Raw genomic sequence first — 15,392 nt, 5'->3', positions numbered from 1 at the left:
ATATGAAATGTGAATGGATTCACCGAGCTGGTGTTAAAGTCCGCGCAAGTTGATTCGGTCTTCACATTTTTTCCTCCCGAGTTTTTGGTTTCCGGAAACGTAAGCAGAAAACATCCTTCAAGTGTCGTAATGTCTAGAGTCGTTTCTACAAGTTCCAAAAAAGCAATGCGTGATCGGCATGTTCGTTTTTGAAAGATTACCGGCGAAAAGTAGCACAATTTACGTTAAGTCTATGCGAGGGAGGGTCTAAAATGTCCCACTTCGGCTTTACTTCCGCTTTACGATGCGACGTCACGGTCTAAAAATAGCCTGCGTTCGGTACGCCATTAATGAAACAACTGGGACAGTAACAGAATAAATTATTAGCACAGAACATGAAATTTGATTGGTATTTAACTGTAGTGCTGCAATGCATGCTAGGAGGCATGTTTGACGACAACCGTGTTGACAGCAGGTGGCAGCACAGGTTGACTGTCTCCCCCAAGGAAGCCGTGATGGCCAAATGAAGCTTCTTGAAGCAATGAAGCTTTGCAGCTAATTGGTTCAAAGCTTCAGTGGTTCATTTGGTCTTATGTTGCCGCTGTCAAATAAATTGTTTCTGGTGTAAATATCCCATAATACAGTTAGGACAGCTGCGACTTATAGTCCAGTGCGGCTTATCAATGAGCAAATGTCATTTTTGTGTCAAATTTGGTGGGTGGCGGCTTATAGTCAGGTGAGCCTTATAGTTGGAAAATTACGGTATTATTTTAAACCGATCGAATCGTGGCAGACTTCATGATATTGTTATGAAATTGTGGATTTGCATCTCTAATAAACGCCCTTTTCTGTTTCCCCGTTAGGTGTACTGATTTACTTTGGCTACGGCATGTGGAACAGCACCTTGGAGATCACGGCTCGAGAGAACGAAGCGCACGCGTCCACCTATCAGCGCTACGACCAAGGCGTGGACGAGGGTTTCTGCGGATTTGACGACGACTTCTACCCACCGCCCGAAGCCATGACGGGCCGGGCGCCGCAGGCCCAGCCGGAGAGCGACGGCACGCCCGTTCGGCGGCCAGGCGCCGCCGTGGAGGAGGAGGACCCTGTGGATTTCTGAAGGGAAGGACATTTTCCGAATGTAGCGCCACCGGCGGCGGGGCGGGTGAGCGGTCTGTCCAAGCGTGCATGCCAGCATGTAGGTGGATTGCTGTTTGTGTGTGTGTGGATTCCGTGGGCTAGAGTGTGCCCCCCTTCTCCTTTGCTATGACCTTCGCCGGTTTTCACCACTGCAAAAGATCCTCCTCCCACCTTCCTAAACACTGATAGCAAAGTGCAGACGTTGTGAGAGATAAGCGTCTAACGGGGCGTGATACCACATGGCAGATCGGAGCAATTGAACTGCTGCTTGGCACCCAGGACCAAAAGTCAGCACGTCTTCTTATGGGAGGAAAAAGTGTTCAGTGAAAAAAAAAAAAAGTTTACCAGGATAGGGCAAAAAAAAAAAAAAAAAAAAGAAAGAAATATGACGTTATGTTTTATCACTTTTATGGCACACTTTGAAGTCATTGGCTGATGTTAATGGCACTGAAAGATGTGCATTCACAGTTTAAATGAATTGGATGTCTATCGCTGTCAATGGCAAGTAATGAGTTAAATACTAAGAAATTTAAAATCAACTTTAGAGTGTGATTGAGGGCGATAACCAGATTGTATATTTTGATTTTATTAATGTTGTTTTGATTAACATTTTATAAATATTTTTTGTTGTTTTTTGTTATTATTATTATTTTTGGACCAATTCATTATTTTCCCAATTGTTGGTTAATTTGTGCTAATGTTTTGCTTTATTATTCATAATTAATTGAATTATAATCAATTTAAGACAAAAAATGCAGGAATTTTAAAGTTTTTTTTGGGGTGGATTCTTTTTAGATTCTATTTACAATAAATGTATTATGAGATGAATGTCAAAAATACAAATAATTAGTATACTTTGACTAATTTGAGGAACGAAATCTTATCATTTAATATTAGATTTTACTCAGTTGTCATCCATAAACATTGAATTGTACTGTAACTGTAAATGCAATTTTACATTTTACTGTACTAAAATTTTAATTTTCTACATACAATAAATAGGGAAACAAAATTATTTGACTGATTAAAAAATAATTGAACAATAATGGTCATTATTTAAAAAAAAAAATTCTATTGATTTAATTATAATTATTTTATTTTTTCAAATGTTTATAATTTATCTAGGCTGATTATTTACTAAAATATATTCCATAAGTATTTTGTATTATTATTATTATTATTATTTGAGTTATTTTATTTTATTTATATTCATATTTAATGAGCTAAATTAATCATTACAACTGGGAAAAAGGATATGGGAAGTTGATAACAAATTGCGGGACATTATAAATATGTATTATATACAATGAATCCTAAGAGGTCCAAATTGAAGTTGTGTACTTCGCCCTCCCCTGGTTTTTATCCCAAATGAGCAAAAGGAATGAACAGCAGGCCTTGATGTTCTCACACTTTGTTCTGGGGCTTTGCTTGCGATGATGATTAGTGCCTTCTTGTTCTGTCTTGGCCTGTTTTTGTTCTCCTTTTCGCTTACTGTTCATGTTGCGTTCAAATTGTCTGTCTGTGTTTGTTCCGTTCTGCACGTGGCACTAGAAGAAAAATAATACCTTTTTTTTATTGCAAAGTAGACGTCATTGCGTTATAGTTCTTTGCGGTCTTTTCCGTCTGCATGCCTTTTCAAAGATTTTGTGCACTTTTCACTGCTTTCTTGTTGCATTTTTGCATTGCCACCACTTCAAATCCTTTATAATTCTTGGATTTACTTCTTCGGGGATTTTAACTCTTAAAAGGCACACATTTAACTCATTGGCTGCCATAGGCAGCGCTAGACGGCCAATACATTTGGACTGGGAGAGGCTGGTAGCGAAATGCAGCCAGCCCCCCTAGTTTAAATGAACTGGCGTTGTCAGTTGGCAGGTCATGAGGTAAATACTATAAAACAAGCAAACAAACAAATCAAATTTAGAGTTGGAAGCCATAACCGGTGTGTATTTCTGTTTTATTCAATTGCATTAATTTTGTTTTTTATTATCATTTTATTAATTTGTAATTGTCATTATGTGATGTGATGTCCGCGAAGTTATGTATATATATATATATATATATATATATATACAGTGGTACCTCTACATACGAATTTAATTCGTTCCAGGACCTTGTTTGTAAGTCGAAATGGTCGTATGTCGAGCAGGATTTTCCCATAGGAATACATTATAATTCCATTAATTCGTTCCAAAGCCTAAAAACATATACTAAATTCTTAATAAATACTGCTGGCACTGTTACAAATGGCAATTAAACATAGAAAAACAAATAAGTTATAAATAAATAATTCAGAATAATATAATAATAAGAAGAATAATTAATAATTATTCCTGTAAATAATGTAACGAATCGGATTCTAATATGGCGGACACTTTTTACTGTCCCTGAACGCACCGCGAAGCTGACGTCTCAGTGAGATAGGTCGGTGTGGTAGAGATAATACTTTCGTTTTCTTGAGAGCAGTCAACTGCTTAAGACAATGGGCGTTTTGTGTTGGATAAGTTCTTAAATAAATGATAAAAACGTGACGAAGCTGGCGATTTCCTTGGCAATGTTACCACAATGATAATTGTCACCTTAACTTATAAATAGTGGCGAACGGTGGTCGGAAGAGGACCACGGAGCTGTATTGTTGAGCCAGTTCAGGGACGCGCACCCCAAGCTCATATTTTTCTATAACTTGCATCTTCATTTCAAAGGTAAGCATCACTTTTTTCCTTGTTTCTCCAACTGTATCAACTTTTTTTGAAAACTGTGTTGATTTCTCACACAAGAAAATCCACCGTGCGTTCGTTTGCAGTGCTGTCATGTCGTCGTATTTCGAGCAACTCGTCGGATGTAGAAACAAATGGCGGCTCAAATTTTACGTCGGATGTCGAAAAGATCGTGTGTCGAAGTGATCGTATGTAGAGGTACCACTGTATATGTATATATACATATCAGGGGTCGCATTAACCGAATATTTTCCGTCGTTGACCGGTTTTTTAAAACGATGACGGAAAAAAGTGAAGTCCATCCGTCATATTGACTGGTTGCAATTCACACCCCAGACCACAGGATGGCGAGTGAGCATATTAATTAGCTACTGTCTTTCTTGATGCATGACGTCGTTGGCCTTACTCGGAAAAATGTCAAGGCAACTGAGTGTTTGCCTGGCACGGCCAGACTGTTCTCCCTATATTTTTCAAACACTGAGAGAAAAGTCTGTGACACAGCCTCTCGAGTAGTTACAAAATCAATCGACAAATCAGATTTGTTTATTTGCATGACGTGTTCTTCACGAGCAACGTCACTCTTGCGCGCCGATAGTCGTCTCTACAACAACACGGATGGCGAACGGGAGAACCAAGAATATGTTCCAATCCGCGGTAAAATCAGTTTTAAATAAGCTAAAACACATCGACACGAGACATTGACAACAGTGTGTCTCGCGCTAGCCATGTTGAATAAACTCCGTTCTCCTCGTATGTTTACTTCCGCGCGCAAGTCCCTCGTCCTGCCCTCGTCGCTTTGCTAACGGCACGTCTGCCCGTCGCTGATTGGTGCACTCCGCTGTCTGTTTGCCTCTTGTTAAACTTGTTCGGACAGAAAATTAATTAAAAATGAATGAAAACTAAATACTATTGAATATGTCATTATTATCATTTTAAAAATGTAAGTGACGGGTAAAAATAGATTATGACCGGATTTTTATGACACTGTCAGTCAAAATGACAGACAACGAAAAAGTCTAGCGCAACCTCTGATACATATATATATGTATATGTATATTTATGGCGGAAAACACTCAGGTGACTTGAAGTACTGCTCTGAGACTGCTCTGAGACCCAACTTTCAAAATTGTCCGATATGCATGTGTGGTACATCATTGGAAAGCTTAAAATCTCAATTTTCTGGTGGAAGAAAAATTTTGAACAGGTGGGAATTTAAAAAAAAAAAAAGAAAAAATTTTTAAACGGCAAAACCCTATCTGAAAGTGAGAGCACGCGAGTGCAGAATTACAAACGTGAGATATTATCGCGTACTTACCTTGTTTCGATCCAAAAACTCCATGTAGCATGTATCACTGAGTGTCAAGACACAGCTGTGAATGGCCACAGCTGGATTATTTTTGGGATTTTATATAACAAGGGTCGCGATGCAGAAATCGCAGCCATCGAGTGGTTGAGATTTTCTTTTTCATATATTTACCCTATTAAACGTTTTTTTCCCCAAATTTTTCTTTGTTTGGATCGATTATTTATCATCTAACATATCGGAGAAAATGCGACAGTAACAAAAAAAAAAAAATTAAAAAAAAATACAGTTAAGCGATAGTTATGAGGTAGATATCTGTGACTTTTTTACAGACGCCATTTTTTTCATTGTGACATAATTTTTTTAAAAGTTTAAAATATGCGAGTGAATAATTTTTTAAAGTCGTTTTTTTTTTTTTTTTTAAACAAAATGTGAAACATCAATTAATGATTCTAAGCTAAAAACGACAGACATTTTGAATAATAAAAATAATTAATTACCTTCGTTTTATGGCTGGGTTGAAACAAAAGCGGTTGCGCGACGTCTGTAAACGGGAGTTTTCAGGGTAAAACGGACAAATTAAAAATAGTTCGGGGGCTTAATGCCCCATGAATCTGCTATGGCAGCATATAGACATATTGTTCTATCAAACAACAACAGTTGTTTTGGCTTAAAATACTGCAGTTTCTTTTAAAGAGGAGTGCAAGAGCAGAAACTGCTTTTTCCGTCTTGTCTGTGTTTTCCGCCATATATATATATATACATATACATATATTAGGGCTGTCAAATGATTAACATTTTTAAGTGAGTTAATTACAGCTTAAAAATTAATCGTAATTAATCGCAATTCAAACCATCTATGAAATATGCCATATTTTTCTGTAAATTATTGTTGGAATGGAAAGATAAGACACAAGATGGATCTATACATGCAACATACGGTATATAAGTACTGTATTTGTTTATTATAACAATAAATCAACAAGATGGCAATAACATTATTAACATTCTGTTAAAGCGATCCATGGATAGAAAGACTTGTGTTTCTCAAAAGATAAATGTTAGTACAAGTTATGGAAATTTCATATTAAAACCCCTCTTAATGTTTTCGTTTTGATAAAATTTGTAAAATTTTCAATCAAAAAATAAACTAGTAGCCCGTCATTGTTGATATCAATAATTACACAATGCTCATGGGTGCTGAAGCACATAAAATCAGTCGCACCCAAGCGCCAGCAGAGGGCGACAAAACTCCAAAAAACACAAGTAACAAGTGGACATTGCACTATACTGTCATTTTAATCTGCTTGAGCGGTGCATGTGCGTTAATTGCGTCAAATATTTTAACGTGATTAATTTAAAAAATTAATTACCGCCCGTTAACGCGATAATTTTGACAGCCCTAATATATATACAGTATATATATATATATATATATATATATATATATATATATATATATATATATATATAATTTGCCATATAAAGGGTTAAATTTTACACCAATTGGACAAAACCAATCCAATTGATGACTGTCCATGTCTTTTAATGAATGGTTTCTTGAGGAACTCATGTGTAACAGAGACACTGCCAGCCATCCCAATTCAAATGGTTTGAACATCTATTGCTGTCAATGTGACCCAATGGGTTTAAAGGTAGGGTAGTGAGCACATCAAGAATTAAGAGGCCAAGCCTGAAATCAATCAAAAGGCCTTCCTTCTCACTCCCTTCAGCTGTATTCTTTAGTTAGAAAATTGTATACCTTGTAGGGTTTAAGTCTGGAGTTGATTTGAACCAGCATTCAACCTTCAACTTTTTGCTGCTAAATAAAGGAACACTAGGTAACTTTTTAGTTTTAGTTGATTTTAGCGTCGCCGGTGGACAAACGGAGTAGTGTTTTGCCTCAAGGAAGACCGCGTTACCCATGAGGATCAGCGCACAGAGTCGTAAAAGCATCATCTTCCAGTCGCCTACAGATGGATTAAACGACATTTTATGTTTCTACCGGCTGCGTGAAGAATAATAATGAGGTAATGAATTCAGTTTTGGCTAAACAAGAGCATATGACGATAATGAAAATAACAAATGTTTGATTTTGTAACGTATTCCCCCACCGGCCCTCTGCCCTCTTCCCCACCTGACAGCGGTGACATGTTCGGTTGAAGGCAGGGAGGGCGGGGGGTGGGGGGGTGGGGGGTGTCACGCCAGCAAGTGAAAGCCGGGCCAATGTTTATTATTGAGTGTCGTTTTATCCTGGGAGCCTCCCTTTTTCTTTTTTCTCCTTGGACAAAACTTTTTGTCTTTTTGTCTCAAATCTTTTGTTGCTCTGCCATCTTTGTAGAATTCGCGCGAAATCGTCCGCATCAACTTATGAATAACGAATGAGGAAAGGGGGAAGTGACTGACGTATGCTGTCAAACAATAGCCACGTTTTTAGTTCTTTAAATTAAGTTAATTAGTGCCGGTGAAAGTGATATAGAACCCCTCAAGATATAAAAGAGGTGTCATCCAACTAGTTCTCAGTCAACAAATCATCACAAATGTAATTTTTGCAAAGGTTGAAAAGTTACCTAGTGTTACTTTAAGCAGAACACAGACACAAAACAATGAAAAGCAAAACATTGAATTGAAGCAAAAAGTGTGACACAAGAAATTTTAACCCGGTCACCGCCCTTTACGGCAATAGACGTCCATTTATTTGAACAGGGAAGGCTAGCAGCTATAATTTGTCAAAGGCAGTCAATGAGTTTAATACCTGTAAATGTGGAAGCACCCCTTCCCTAAGTTGAACTGTAGTAATCCAACTATCAACGATCACAAAGGCTTACGCTGCATAGTTCTGAAATTAAACACATGGAGAATGTACCAACCCAAAGTTGGAGATTCAGCTTTTTGGTGGAGGGGTGGTGGTGGTTGGGGTTAGTGGTCGCCGCACCTTGTCCCTGTGCGCCCACTTTGCTGCATTGTTCCCTTGTTAAAGGTGAAGCCTTATTTATCTAATGCACTAAATATAAGGATGCCACGCTGACCCCTGCCCTACCTCTGTTCATGTCACATGATCACAAATACACACACACCATTTTCATTTCATGATTATAAAAGGCTTCGAAATGGGCAGTAACATGCCCCACCTTTGTACCTTAATCACCTCTCAAGTCAGCCAAAGGCAGTTGCAGCTCAGCCAAAATCACCATCACAGATTCAGGTGCCACCCAGCATGAGATGATGGATTGTACTAAAATGGTATTGGTGTGTGTTGATGTGTGTGTGTGTCACTGATTATTCACTGCTAACCCTCCTACTTCAAATGATTTAACCTTTATCACCGCCAATGCCAGCAAATGAGTTAATGAAGCACAGGTACATGTAGGCCACCCCCAGGAATCAGCGATGGACATGACATGATTCCATGAAGAACAATTAATCCTGAATTCTGCAGTTTGAGAGTGGTTGTTCAGTGACCATTAAAAAGCAACCTACAATAATATCATTATTGTATTCATTTGCTTTATAAGAATTCATTCATTCATTCATTTTCCATGCCGCTTATTCCTCACGAGGGTCGCGGAGGTGCTGGAGCCTATCCCAGCTAACATCGGGCAGTAGGCAGGGGACACCCTGAATTGGTTGCCAGCCAATCGCAGGGCACAAGGAGACACACAACCATTCACACACACACTCACACCTATGGACAATTTAGAGTGTTCAATCAGCCTACCATGCATGTTTTTGGGATGTGGGAGGAAACCGGAGTTCCCGGAGGAAACCCACGCAGGCACGGGGAGAACATGCAAACTCCACACAGGAAGGCCGAAGCCCGGGATTGAACCCTTGATCTCAGAACTGTGAGGCAGACGTGCTAACCACTCAGCCACCGTGCCCTTTATAAGAATTTTCTTATTAAATTATTTGCTATACCAAAATGCTGCGAAACAATGTGATTTAAAAATTGATGAACATCAATATTGCCTTTGCAATACTTGGGCAGATTTATTTGATTTACATATTAAGTGTGAAACGGTAGGTTTGAAACAGAAGTGATATGAAGGAAGTTTAAACAAAGTCACAGACTTCATAACCTATTGACATGACACGGGAAACTGGGCCGATCCGTAGGGGGCCTATTTTCAAAAACTTCAAATTCAAATATTTTCAAAACCAAAGCTGCTACCGACCTAAAACCAAAACAGGCACCTACATTAACCAGTCTCCATGAGCAGCGGCATCGAAAAATTCAAAGTCGTTGCCTAATAAAATCCCGATAAATTATTTTTTTATAAGTATAACAAAACTTAAAATGTCTATAAAATTAGAACTAGATGCACAAAAAATCACCAAATGCAAAACTCACTTCCTCGGCTTTACAATCCAGTAGCAATTTAATTTTGTTATGTTTTCGGTTTAATTTAGCTATGTCCAGTTTGCTATGCTGATAAATGCGATGTCTCTGAAGAAAGAGGTAGTGACGATCGACCCGCCATGATATTTACGTCATCAGCCAACGCTTGCTTTCACATACGCCTCGTCTGCGGAAAGTCCTAGACAGTATACTAAGACCTGTTAAATTTTCGCGTAATCTCCGTGTCAGTCGACCCAAGAAATTTCCCTGCCCGTTTCAATCCCGGGATTTTAACGATGTTTAGAGGTATGTGAAAGGGGCTAAAGAGAGATCAACTGATGTTTGTCTGCATCTGTTGTAAATTCTGTGTGAGGCAACAGAATTTAAAATAAATAAATAAATAAATAAAATTAAATTAAAAAGTGGTCTTCTTGTCATTCTATAACAAGCAGGGCAAACAGCAGCTGGTGTTTTCCCATGACGTAGCGACAGAGAAGAACCATACAGGTAAAATGAAGTGTTCTTTACATTGCCGAATATTCCGCAGACTGTTTTGATCTTCACAGAAGGCGATCGAATCTGCAGTAAAGTCCCCTATCGCAAAATCACTGTTTACTCGGGGAACTATACAAAAACACAAGTGCCAAAACAAAACACAGCCACACATGCAAACACAAAAACACAAAGGTAACACACATACAAAAACTAGGGCTGTCAAATTTATCGCGTTAATGGGCGGTAATTATTTTTTTAAATTAATCACTTTAAAATATTTAACGCATTTAATGCATACATTGCCGCGAACAGACTACAATGGCGTCATTTTATGTATATTGAGAGCTAAGGTAGAGGTAGAGTATGGTAGAGATAAGTGAGCGGAATGGACACAGGCATTCATTGGGGCCACGCTATTTTTTGGCATAAGCTTTGGCATCTCTTCCACAACAATTCTAACTATTGTGGTGAGCGACGTGGGGAAGAATGACAGGAGATAATCTTTTTCTCAACACCCTGTATTGAACACAACGCAGAGAAGATATTCCATTTGCAGCCACCACTGACAGTCATGGTTGCCCAACTTCCCATCATGCATTTGGGCGAAACATTAAGTCACTACAGTATCATTTACTGAAAGCACAACAAAAATAATATTCCTATCTCTCCCAAAAAAATGTTCACAAAAAGAAAAGCGCTCAATGCAAAGAGAACTGGCATTCCCAATCAAAATAGCTATGCAAAATAATACTCACTTTGGTCAAACTCTATTCAAACATTTTGTTTAGCTCAACAAATACATGGCAATATTTAGTCACAATATACAAACTATCAGAGGTCTCGTACGTTGTGAAGTCAACACTCAAATGAACGAAGGTACAATGAACCCGGAAACTACGGCGTCAGTCGAGGGAAAAACTTGGCTATATCTCTAATGAATTTAAAACCCGCCCTTGACACCTTGTTGTGTATTTCAATCACTACCTTCCACAATGGCGAGCTATTAGTTTATTTTTTTTATGAAAATTTTACAAATTTTATTAAAACGAAAACATACAGAGGGGTTTTAATATAAAATTACTATAACTTGTACTCACATTTATCTTTTCAGAATTACAAGTCTTTCTATCTTTGGATCCCTTTCACAGAAAGAATGTTAAAAATGTTATTGCCATCTTGTGGATTTATTGTTATAAAAAAACAGACACAATGCTTATGTACAGTATGTTGAATGTATATATCCTTCTTGTCTATCTTTCCATTCCAACTATAATTTACTGAAAAATATGGCATATTTTAGAGATGGTTTGAATTGCGATTAATTCCGATTAATTAATTCTTAAGCTGTAATTAACTCGATTAAACATTTTATTTGTTTGACAGCCCTAACAAAAACATGAAAATAAAAGAGGTAGCAAACATACAAAACCACAAATACAAAAACCTTCCTTCCGCGCACGAACGAAACACTTGAATCATTTGTGGAGAATTCCTGACAAAATCCGTTTGAACTGCGATTTGCATCCGAACTAAAATGGCCGGCATTGGAATAATCAGGTTTCAATGTCATTGACGGCGATAAACGTCCAATACATCTGAACTGGGAGGGACTGGCAGTAATCATTCCATAATTGATTGACCGTTTATTGCTGTCGCTGTCAGCCAATGAGGTAACACCACCCTGTGATCCCTGCGTATTGATGCGAATTTGAAAATCCTGCAGAAAACCTGATGTTCTAAATTAGACTGTTAAAATGTGAACTAAAAGGCTCAGATTAGAATAGAACTTGACAGCCCTAACAAACGCATACAATTATGCAAGCATTCAGCAACAATCAATGCTAATTGATTGAACAATTTTGTTGTCGTAAACAAATTGTTCCCACTTCCTAGTTCAAGTTCCATTGTGGCACTACATGTAGCTAAAATTAAACTGTTAAACTTTAAAATCAAATAATAAAAAAAAAAAAGCACATAGCAAGTATTTTTCTACCGCAGCTACCATAAGGAGGACTGCAAGTCTACGTATTTTTACCAACAGTAGAATGATTGAGTTCATTTATATAGAAGAAAAAAACAACCTCCATAGTATAGAAGGCAGATGAGAAAAAGGACAGACATGCAGAGAATATTTTAATATAATTCCACCACAAAGAATAATGTCTCATCCCACCCACCACACATGTTCTTCCTGTGCTCGTGTGTTATTTGGCTTCTCTTGCAGTATACTCGATATTCCTTTTTCTCTACTCTGTTGTTTTTGTAAAATGTCTGTGTTTTTAAACTGATTCTTCTTTATTGTGTGCGTGTGCGAGTTGTTCACTTGCTCTCGGGTGCACTTTTTGCTGCTGAGTTGTACTGTTGTTGTTTTCACGCAACAATCAACGTTATTTATTGCAAATACAAAAGAAAGAAAAAAAGTTATGGTCTGGCTTTATGTCTTAAATCCAATTGTTTATTCGGGATTTTTAAGCACAGGTAATATTAAAGATATACTCATCTTTTTATTAAGTAGTTTATCTAGTACATTCAAATTATATATATATATATATATATATATATATATATATATATATATTTTTTTTTTTTTTAACCTGTCCTGTTCAGCTGTTTGACAGGGAGAATGGAAGTCTAAGTGTCCGGTTGGTCTGAAGAGTTTTAATGTTTCACATTGAGAATATAACCCATTGTGATCATTCAACCAATCTCGACACAAGAAAAAAAAAGAGAAAAGAAACACAAACAATGACAAGAAATACATTGAACGCCTACACTAACTATTAATATGTTGGTGCTATCGTCGGCTAGATGTATTTCCGGTTGACACCATGTGGGGGGCATGTTGACCCAGGAAAGAATGGGAGGAGGGTGGGGAAGTCTATAAGCTTAGTGATTGGGAGGGGTTGAGTGTACATAAATCAGCTCTGTGATCTAGAACCCATTAATCGTGTGAATCCTTTGTGAGTGTAAGCCCGTTGGCAACCGACCCTGCGCCGCCCACCGCCAGTCCCGGCACCGGCATCCAGCCGCACGCGAGCGCCGCCAAACACGCAACAGCCACGCAGACGAGTGGAGACACCGCGCAGGCGCCAACCCAGGGGCATGACCCCCACCCAGCCAGCCCGGGGAGGTAGGGTGGGGCGGGGGGTGCAGCGCATCCCTCCTCCTGCAGCCCAGCAAAGGAGCCATCGTCACCCTCCGGGATCCAGGGTGGTTCCCCGGGCCACCCGGATTGTGATGGATCACCAACCTCACGTCTGCCTCCACTCCCGTCCGCCCACCCGACCCACAAGCCACAGTCGCAGCCCCCCCCCAACCGGCACAGCACGCCCCAGGACCCCCAGCAGCCCACCAAGGCCAGGGCAGAGCAGGGTCCCCCGCCGGAGCAGGCGACATCCAGCCGATACACCGGCGTCCAAAAGCTAAAGGTAACATCTAAAAAGATGTTTTTTTTCAATTATAGACTGAAGGCCTGTCAAGTCGCCACTCAAGTACCGTAATTTTCGGACTATAAGACGCACCTGACTATAAACCGCGGCCCACCAAATTTGACACGAAAATGGCATTTGTTCATAGATAAGCCGCACTGGACTATAAGCCACAGCTGTCCTCACTGTATTATGTGATATTTACACCAAAAGATATTAACCAGTAAAGCTATATTTGACAGTGGCATCATAAGCTGAAATGAACCACCATGAAGCTTTGAACCAATTAGCTGCAAAGAAGCTTAATTTGGCCATTGGGGGATGGACCGGCACATTCAGCGCGTGAAATGGGGTAAATGTAAGTTTCAACATAATGAAAATAATTCACTTAATAATGGTAGGGTCACTTCTATCCTAACAACATATTGGAAAACTATCTTAATGACCTATGTAACGGAACTCATTATATCATGCATATAAGGTTGCTTAAAAGTTGGTGGGGACAATTTGAGGATCCTGAAATCTTGGTCATGTTTTGTCCTTAAGGTCCCTATGCAAACCTACACTGCTGGCCAAAAGTATTGGCACCCCTGCAATTCTGTCAGATACTGCTCAATTTCTCCCAGAAAATGATTGCAATTACAAATGATTTGGTAGCAATATCTTCATTTATTTTGCTTGCAATGATAAAAACATAAAAGAGAATGGATTTCTTTTTAATCATTATCATTTTACACAAAACTCCAAAAATGGGCCAGACAAAAGTATTGGCACCCTTTGAAAAATCATGTGATGCATCTCTAATTTGTGTAATTAACAGCACCTGTTACTTACCTGTGGCACATAACAGGTGGTGGCGATAACTAAATCACACTTGCAGCCAGTTAAAATGGATTAAAGTAGACACAACCTCTGTCCTGTGTCCTTGTGCGTACCACATTGAGCATGGAGAAAAGAAAGAAGACCAAAGAACTGTCTGAGGACTTGAGAAGCAAAATTGTGAGGTAGCTTGGGCAATCTCAAGGCTACAAGTCCATCTCCAAAGACCTGAATGTTCCTGTGTCTACCGTGCGCAGTGTCATCAATAAGTGTGAAACCCCATGGCACTGTGGCTAACTTCCTTAAATGTGGATGGGAAAAAAAAATTCACGAGAGATTGTGCGGATTAGGAGTGGGAACCTCTTGGTACCTCACGATGCGATACGATTTGCGATACAAAGCTCACGACAACGATGATCTGACGATATGGCGATACAACGATTATCGATACATTGGTCAGGAAATCATTCTTGGATATTCGACAAACAACTAATAAACAGAAAAACAAGCTTCTGCTGTGAATTGGAAAGAGCTTATCACTAGTAGATGTCCAATCCATTTGAAGTGGGAGGGTGGCAGCGAATGAACTTCATTCGCTGCCACCCTCCCACTTCAAATGGATTGAACGTCTATGGCCGTCAGTGGCAGGCAATGGCAGGCAATGATTAATTAAAGTAATTTTGGGCCATTTAAGGTCATTTACCTGTTGATTTTCAGTTACTTCCTGTTAAATTGGGGGTATTTTATGGGTCACTTCCTGTTTATTTTTAGTTACAGAAAAGCAAGTGACCTGGAAATCACCCAAATGAATAGGCAGTGACTCAAACTCAACAGAAAATGACCTGTAAATGCCCTGAAAATCGGACAGAATGATAGTGAATGCTCTGGTTTCGAACTAAAGAACGTTCCCAGTCTCAATGGATTGGGTGTCAAGCACCATTAATGCAGCCTTAGATTTAACAGACACTATTATATTAGAAAATTTTTGGTAGCAACTTGTTGGTTCCTTTCTATTTTTTTTTTTATTTTAAAATTTTTTAATCAATTTTTCTTTTTTAGACATTGACACCTTTTTAAAACGATCTCTCGATTCTTGGCAGGAGCGTATCAATAACCTTTTGGGATACAAAGTATCACGATGTATCACCATTACAATATTTTGTCACACCCCT

General features: G+C 38.9%; 1 protein-coding gene across 2 annotated transcripts in view; it reads left to right on the top strand.

Moving 5' to 3' along the window:
- The window catches only part of slc7a14a (solute carrier family 7 member 14a), a 47,911-nt gene extending 35,442 nt beyond the window's left edge, over positions 1-12,469 (top strand). For both annotated transcript variants that reach the window (XM_057859702.1, XM_057859703.1), the window contains one exon: positions 843-12,469. In XM_057859702.1, the coding sequence (XP_057715685.1) occupies positions 843-1,099 (257 nt within the window). In that variant the 3' untranslated portion in view covers positions 1,100-12,469. The remainder of the gene's footprint in view (positions 1-842) is intronic.
- Positions 12,470-15,392: the final 2,923 nt, after the last annotated feature.

Source organism: Corythoichthys intestinalis, chromosome 15 (assembly GCF_030265065.1).
Source record: "Corythoichthys intestinalis isolate RoL2023-P3 chromosome 15, ASM3026506v1, whole genome shotgun sequence".
Classification (NCBI taxonomy): Eukaryota; Metazoa; Chordata; class Actinopteri; order Syngnathiformes; family Syngnathidae; genus Corythoichthys; species Corythoichthys intestinalis.
This window is presented reverse-complemented; position numbering and strand designations above follow the sequence as displayed.